This window comes from Amborella trichopoda, chromosome 7 (genome assembly GCF_054954075.1).
Source record: "Amborella trichopoda isolate Santa Cruz 75 chromosome 7, AtrichopodaSantaCruz75HAP2 v2.0, whole genome shotgun sequence".
Taxonomy (NCBI): Eukaryota; Viridiplantae; Streptophyta; class Magnoliopsida; order Amborellales; family Amborellaceae; genus Amborella; species Amborella trichopoda.
Genome location: NC_142342.1, coordinates 30,195,175 through 30,203,859, shown reverse-complemented (window position 1 = coordinate 30,203,859; position 8,685 = coordinate 30,195,175). Strand labels below are relative to the sequence as shown.

At 40.1% G+C, this 8,685-nt stretch overlaps 1 protein-coding gene across 4 annotated transcripts in view; it reads right to left on the bottom strand.

The window, feature by feature from the left end:
* Positions 1–1,199: 1,199 nt before the first annotated feature.
* The window catches only part of LOC18438653 (transcription factor-like protein DPB), a 39,078-nt gene continuing 31,592 nt past the window's right edge, over positions 1,200–8,685 (bottom strand). For all 4 annotated transcript variants that reach the window (XM_006848837.4, XM_088872227.1, XM_088872228.1 and 1 more), the window contains 2 exons: positions 1,998–2,068; positions 1,200–1,874 (listed from right to left, as the gene is read on the bottom strand). In XM_006848837.4, the coding sequence (XP_006848900.1) occupies positions 1,616–1,874; positions 1,998–2,068 (330 nt within the window). In that variant the 3' untranslated portion in view covers positions 1,200–1,615. The remainder of the gene's footprint in view (positions 1,875–1,997; positions 2,069–8,685) is intronic.

Here is an 8,685-nt window from a genome sequence, read left to right as displayed (position 1 = left end):
ACACTACAAACAATATGTGCGAGCATGTTCTCGAGCTCTCTTTAGTACTGTAGAGAGTGTGTTAGAAGAAGTCTAGAATCACCATTTATAAAAAAATTCACTTGTTTTAACCCCAATTAGAGATGGAAATGGGTTAAGATGAACTAGAGAGATGCTATGAGATAAACCCAAAATTATGAAAAATTTCATGGGTTAAAGAGATGTTTATGGGTTAGAGAGAAAGGAATTAGAAGCAGAATTCTCAAGGGCGTAAGGTTAAATAAGAGATATTGATTGGAGATGAATGAAAAAGATGTTAAGAGGTTAGAGTGATAATGAATTTAATTTAATTTTAATTTAATAAGGAATAGAAAGGAGTGAATAGTTGGGACAATATATCAACGGTCCATCCCCGGTAGAAGGCTCTGTAAAAGCAATTCTATATCTCAGATTTCAAGGTACCTCATTCTTAAAAAAAGAAAAAAAGAGGAAATATGGGCAGAAATGACAAACAGATATTGGGACATCAATTTGGAAGAGATGATGAGAGCAGAGGTTCATTTTGGCCATGGTACTAGGAAATGGAATCCTCTAAGAAAATACCAATGTTTTAGACCGAGAGAGAAGAATCATAATCAGTTTCATGGTTGTTAATGGGTTTAAACCTGTAACAAATACAGAAGGTGATGGCTAAGATAATGGCGACCGCTAAAAGTCGAGAGTTGTAATCTCAAACAAACTGTCAGTTTTATTCTCCATTTTTCAGTAGCCACAATGTCAAACGCTGAACCCAAATAAGAGGTTAAACATGGGGAGGTTAGAAAGAGATATTTGGAAAAAACATCGGGAAAGAGAGGGTTGGGAGAAATACAAAGAGAGAGAGAGAGAGGTGTTTGAAGAATCACGGGAGGAGAGAGAGAGGTTTCCGTTTGGGGAGAGGTTTAGAAAAGAATAAAAAATGAGGTTTTTTCTTATTTTGTTTGGACTAAAAATAGTAAAGTTGGTTCAAAGGGTCTGAAGATATAATAGATAAGATCTTTATGCAGCTAGATATATTTTGAAAACCTGGATCTATTGAGAAATGAAACTTAAAAGGATGGTATATGAAGATATTTTCTCAAAAAAAAATACGGTCACACCAGAACCCATATACCTTAAAAATCTAGTTTCTTCCTTAATCACAAAATTTGAAGCTCCAAAAGCAATGTAGATCAAGGAGATATGTGAACACTTGAAATGGACTATCTAATAATGTGTTACAAGATGGCCAACGTTTGGGCATCAATTTGCAAGTTTTCTAATATAAGAAAAAGTTTATATAAGGCCTAGGCCTTATGAAAAAAGTCATGGCCGCAACTCAAAAACCTTTACCAACATGGTCCAGTTTCATTTTCTCCTTTCTTCTAACTAGGCTGCTCACTTGTATTGTCACAACCAATCTCAGGCTATTCTAATTTAAACCAAGCCTTCCTAAACAGCACCAGTTTCCATCAACCATGTTGAAATGAATCATATTGCATAATCATACATCTGTTAGGAAAAAGCCCGCTAAAAAACTGTAGCTATCATCTCTAAGACTCATACATTTTACAAAAAGAGAACAAAATATACTATATACTATACACAAGGCCAAGGGCTAAGGTTGCATGTGATGCTCATGCTTGACACGCCCTTTTAGGATTCCAGGGACCGGAGGTAATGTGATTAGCCTACCAGAGGCGCTTGGCCTCGATGGCTGAGGCATCAAATGCGGATAAATACCATGATGATGCATGCTAGAACTTTCACCACCATTTGAAACTCTAGTGGCCTCCTGGGCGGCATCACCATGCTGGGTCTCACAGAATCTCATTGCCTTGAGAACATAAGTATCATCGTGCAGCTCGAAAGGTGTGCTACAATGATCATGTTTTAGTGAAGAATTGCACTAGGATACCTCTCTTGAAAAGATAATACGTGTGCACATGCACGCACGCACACACACCACACATGGTGAGATGATGATAAATTCTTATTACCTGTTGAAGTCCAAGTGTACCAGCTGCATATCTTCTGATATTTCAACCTCAACAGTAGCATGGGGCCGTGTCTGTGATGCCCATGTCATACATTTAAGAAATGCAAGAGACAGAAAAGATTGAAATTAGTGTTTGATCTACAGGAACATGTGGCTTAAAACAAATAGTATAGATTTAGCTGCACTAACTCATGGTACCAAGCCCATCTTTTTTACTTTACTTGTATTTCATGCCTTAAAGTTCCATGATTAAATTCAATTGACATTAAAAAAAGCAAAAGCTAATGATACAGGAAAAAAACACATCCCAATGCCAGATTTAGGAAAGTTAACATGTGCAGGTATGTTGAATGCCATAAACAAACCCGATAAGGAAAAAAACACTAATAACGTATAAAAATGAAAAAACATGCTGAATGAAATACTGGAGATCCACATATAAACAATGAGGGGCCATCAAGATTAGGTGGGAATGCATGCAAAATAGAGGAGACTTATTTTCAAATAACTAAGTATGCTGGTTTGTACATGTACACATGATCCCTAGAGGGTTTCCCTTAAAATCTCATCTGAATTGGATGAGCACCTTTGCCATTGTGAGATTTTTCCTGAATTCCAAAAAAAGTAGCCACACAATTACAGTTCCTGAATTTCTTGCTCCCATCAAAATCCACAACCTAGTTCAACGAGTACTCCCATCACCTTATATGCAAAACAAAAGAAAATGCAAGTCCTTCCAATTACTTAAGCATCCAGAGACTTCAATTGTTATGTAGCCAACAAAAAAACATAGACTTCAATTGTTTCTGAAACTTAGAAAACCAGAGGGAAGAACAAACCTTTGGAATTGTATCAACCATCCATTAGAACAAAGTATGAAACTTTATACTGCAAATCCTATCGCACAGCATTAGAACAAAGGATGACACTCCTTACATGATGCTGCCAACACTTCCACTTTTGCATGCCATCAGGATTATTCAACTGATGTTTCGGATGTTAATCCATTTGCTAATCGGCGCTGACAAAAGGATGACCGTGAAACCAGGCTCAGGCTCGTGAAGGACTCCATCAAATTTGAACTACAAAGTTCCATAGCCAGCTACACCCGGAAGAGTTTCTTGATTGGCTGAATGCCATCGAGAAGTACTTTGATTATAAGGAAACACTGAAGGAGCTCCATTTGAAGCTTATTGCAACTACGCTTCACGGATATCCTTAGGCATGGTGGGACAAAGTGCAACAGATGAGCCAACGAAAAGGAGAACCAAAGATTTCATCTTGGGAAAAATGAAATTGAGGTTGAAGGAGAAATTCCTACCGGTTGATTTATACCCAGATATTCTTTTAACAATTCAATTAACTTTGATAAAAGACAGAGTGTGGCTGAATACACCGAAGAGTTTTACAAACTAATGACACAACATGACATCCAAGAAACCAAGGAACAAACTTATTTCAAGATACCTTGGTGAATTGCAGTTGGCAATCAGTGATGGAAGTAGAGATGCACCATATATATGGAAGATTAATGATGCATATCAACTAGCTTAGAAAGTTGAGGCGAAACTTTCCTGTTGCGATGCACGGAAGTATGAGGAAGTGCACAATTTCAACCCACCTTCAAAGGATGAAACCTCCAAAGGAGGAAACACCAGTAAAGATCTTCCAAAGACCACCACAACAGGCCCAAGTGGTCGGCCCAAGTGGGAAGGTAGTCGAGGCAAGTTAACCGGCCTCTTACTTGCTTAAAATGTGGCCAAATTGAACACAGAAAGTGAGTGTCCCTGGCGACATGTTGACACTCGGGTCAATATCGTCGAAGAGAGGGATGAGGAAGAGTATGTGGTGATAAAAACCCATCTATGATAATGAAACAAATTTGGTGCAAGAAGAGATTGAACCCGAGACTGAGAAAGCTTGGTGATTCATCGATCTTTAACCACGCTTGGTGATTCATCGAGCTTTAACCACTCCAAAAGTGGAACCCGGTGAGAATTGGCTCAGATCCAACAACTTCAAAACTCCTTGCAAATCAGGCGGCAAGGTGCGCACCATTGTTATTGATGACGGACCTTTGTGAGAACATTGTCTCACAAGACATCGTAGACAAACTCAAGCTGAAAACTGAACCGCACCCAAAACCCTATCGAATTGCATGGTTCAACAAAGGAAGTGATGTTAAAGTGACTAAATGCTACTTAGTTTCTTTTCCATGGGAAAAAAATTACAAAGATGAAGATTGGTGTGATATCATTCTTATGGACATACATCACATGCTCTGCTTGGGAGACCATGGTAGTTTGATAGATGAAACATACATATGGCCGCAAGAACACCTACACATTCCGAATGGGTAATGTGGAGGTCGTGCTCTTGCCTAGCAAGGAAGAAAGCGCACCCAAATCTATACTAGAGGAGGGCAGAAACTTTCTTACCTTGTCTAAGCTTGCGAAAGAAGATGAGAGTGGAGTCATGTTTGCATTGGTTATTAAAGAATAGGTAAAATGTAGGAGTGTACCTTTTGAGTTGAAACCCATTTTAGAGGAGTTCAAGGACATCACACTTGATGATGTACCAAGTGGACTACCCTGATAAACGGATATTCAATACCAAATTGATTTATTACCTGGTGCTAGCTTGCCGAACAAGGCCCACTACCATATGAGCCTAAAAGAGCATGAGGAACTTTATCGGCTAGTTGTAGACCTAATCAACACATAGTTTATATAGGAAAGCATGAGTCTATGCGCGGTGCCAGCATTGCTAACCCCAAAGAATGATGGCACATGGCCAACGTGCATTGATAGTCGTGCTATCAACCGGATCACTATCAAATACTGCTTTACCAAGGTTCGATGATACGTTACATATGTTGGGGGGGTGCCCCAAGTGTTTTCTAAAAGTGATCTAAGAAGTGGGTACCACCAAATTCCAATTAAGCCAGATGATGAATGGAAAACTAAGTTCAAGACGTGTGAGGGTCTATATGAGTGGCTTGTTATGCCATTCGGTCTTACCAATGCTACTAGTACTTTCATGCATATGATGAACCAGGTTCTTCGTCTATATATTGGCAAATTCATTGTTGTCTACTATGATGATATCCTTGTGTATAATCATGACCCAAGAGAGCACATTGAACACTTAAGGGATGTGTTAACCTCATTAAGGAATGAAAAGCTTTATATCCATCTTAAAAAGTGTTCTTTCATGAGAAATTGCTAGTTTTCCTAGGCTTTGGTTTGTCCTCTACAGGTGTACAGGTGGATAAAAGTAAAATAAAGGCTATCCAAGAATTGCCTAAACCTCAAAGCATCCATGATGTGCAAAGTTTTCATGGATTGGCACCATTTTATCAGAGATTTATCAAGAATTTCAGCACCGTCTCAGCATGCCTGACTGATTGCATGAAGGGAGAATTCAAATGGTCATCACCTGCCGAGAAGAGCTTTCAACTTGTTAAAGACCATCTCTCAAGTGCGCTCGTGCCGCCCAACTTTGAAAAGGTATTTGAGTTAGATTGTTGCTTCAAAAGTTGGTATTGGTAGAGTACTCAATCAAGAATGGCATCCGATAGCCTTTTTTAGCAAAAAACTCAATGAAGCTAAGAGGATTTACTCAACATATGACCTGGAATTTTATTCCATTGTACAAGCCTTAGGCATTGGCGACACTATCTTATTCAAAAGGAATTCATCTTGAACTCAGACCATGAGGCACTCAACTCAAGTACATCAATAATCAAAGTTGCCATAGCCGAAAGCATGCCAAGCTGGTGGCTTCTTGCAAGAATTGAGTTTAGTGTTAAAGCACACAAGTGGGCGACTTAATCAAGTAGCGGATGCACTTAGTAGACGTGCTATGCTGTTAAACACTATGGGTGCGCATGTCCTTGGCTTTGAGGAAATAAAAGGGCCATATAAAGATAACCCACATTTTGGAAAGGCGTGGAGATCATGTAAGGAAGGTAAGCAAGGGAACGTCCTCCTCCATGACGGATTCCTCTTTAATGGGGTTCACTTGTGTATACCCAAGTGCTCTCTACAAGAGGGTATCATCAATGAGTTGCATGCCAAAGGTGTAGGTGGACAGTTTGGTCGTGACAAAACCATTGCATTAGTTGAGGACAAGTTTTATTGGCCAAGAATTCATCAAGAAGTGAATCACTATGTGAGGCGATGGCGAACTTGCCAAGTGTCAAAGGGACACGCTCAAAATACCGGCCTCTACTCTCCCTTAACAATTCCAAAATCTCCACAGGACAATGTAAGCATGGATTTTGTGTTTGGTTTACCAAGGACTCAAAGAGACCTGGATTCAATTTTTGTGGTTGTTGATATGTTCTCTAAAATGGCCCATTTCATCCCATGCAAGAAAACAATGGATGGCTCATATGTTGCTAATCTCTACTTCCGAGAAGTCATTAAGCATCATGGAAATCCCAAATCGATTACTTCGGACCATGACACCAAATTTCGCAGCGACTTTTGGGGAGCCCTATGGAAAAGACTTTGAAGCGATTTATACTCTGCAGTGCATACCATCTTCAAACGGATGGTCAAACTCAAGTTATGAACCAGACATTGGTAATCTACTTCGAAACTTGTCGGGAAAGAGACCAAGAAAATGGGATCTAGTACTTCCTCAAGCTGAATTTGCTTAACTCTCAATGGTGAATCGATCGACCAGAAAGAGTCCCTTTGAGGTGGTTTATGGTACATTCCATCTCACTACCTCAATCTTGTTCATTTGTCTGATTCAGCTCAGCCAAACATTAAAGTCCATAAAGATGTTCACCAAAGGCTCAAAATGAGTAATGCAAAATACAAAGAAATGGCTGATACACATTGACGGAAAAAGGTCTTCAAGGAGATTTTGTCTAGTTCCCACAACAAGCTCAAAGAAAAGAACTAGACCATATCGCATACTCGAGCGGATCAATGACAACTCCTATAAGATTGAACTTCCACCAAATATCCATACTCACCCCACCTTCAATGTGTAAGATCTCACCGAATATTACGGTGTCTCAAATACAAACTCGAGTGCAAGTTCTTTCAAACCAGGGGAGGATGATGCAAGTCAACACAAGATGCAAGTCAACACAAGACCCAAAAGTCCAACTTGGACTACTAGTTCCCAAAGCATTGAATAGGTGTAAAACTGGTTTCAAAGTCTTGCATTGAGTAAGAGAGAGTAAAGGGAATTGGGCTTTGTGGTAGAGCTTGGCTTCCACCAATTTTCTCTCTCTATATTCTCTCTTTGTGATTGCTTCTCTCACTAAGTTGTTGTCTCCTTAGTTTAGCCGCATCACTAGCACATGGCTGTAAAACCTTTTTAAATTTTTCATTGTGCAAACCAAGACAATTTAATTAATATGTGTGCATAGGTGGCTCTTGAACAAAGTTCATGGACCAATCAGTGCTGATTTGCTCATTCACTTGAATTGTCCTCTGCTATTCAAGGTGCTAGCTTTCCATCATGCTTCTGCCAATAGTACAACATAGTGCAATTTTGTTTCTTACTTCTCAAACACTGCATTATCCCTTGCAGAGGACATGGGGAGTAAGATAGCCAACGCAGAAAGTAGTGCATTTTCACTTGTCACCCGCTCAGTTTGGAATCCCACAGCTAACCCAACCCAAGATGGTTATTGTGATTAAACTCAGAATGCACAGCCAGGGAGACCAAATGATAACGAAGTGCTAGCCAAAACATTTGGAAGCCATGATAATGACAAAAGTTAAAGGACCACAATCTCAAGGACCAACACTGCCAAACAAAGATGCTTCGATGACTCAAGTTTGTATTCTCCTACTAATTTGACCCACTTACCAGTTGTTTTAAGGAAAATTAATAATAATAATAATCAGGTCATTCAAAACATTGTCGTGTCATGTCATGCTCTATTTAGTCCCTAATGTAGTTTTTTCCATTCATTAAGGCGTCATCTGGATAGTACCCCAAAAAATATTTCGGTCCTAATCAGGAACATTCCAGGCGATGGCCACAATATAGTTCAGGAGTTCCGTTTGATGCCACTCTAGACCCCCATTCAGTTGTGCAAGCATTCAAAAGCTGATGTCCTTTTATGTCTGAAATAGAAACTGACGATGCTATTTGCCACCCCATTTGCAAAAAAGCAAAAATTCTTTGAACACACTAAATGTGTATCGACCAAAACAAAAGCTTCAATTGGGACCCACACTCCCCGCCCCACCTCCTTCCATCCCTTCAAGAGCATGGTTCCCTTTTATTCCCCCAAAAATCCAAGTTTTCAGTTGGATTGCCCTTGTTGAAAGGGCTCTTACTGTTGACCAACTCCAATGAAGGGGTGTGCCTATCCCGAATAGGTGTGTTATGTGTCTAGCTGAAGAGGACACCAACACCCACCTCTTCATCCACTGCAGTTGAGCCAGAGACCTATGAGGGGACCTCCGACAGCTCTTCAACTGGTCCTAGGTCACTCCAAGGACTTTCCCCCATATTTTCAGCTCCCTACACCCTTTCCCTTGGGCGAAATCGGGAATCCTCCTCTGGAGGCGTCCATTGCTGCCGCCCTGTGGGTCATAGGACTGAGCAGAACAGCAGAACCTTCAGATGAGAATATGCCACACTCGATACCTTGAAGAGCAGGATCAAGGTGTCCGTCATTTTTTGGGTCTTAAACAACACCACCTTTAAAC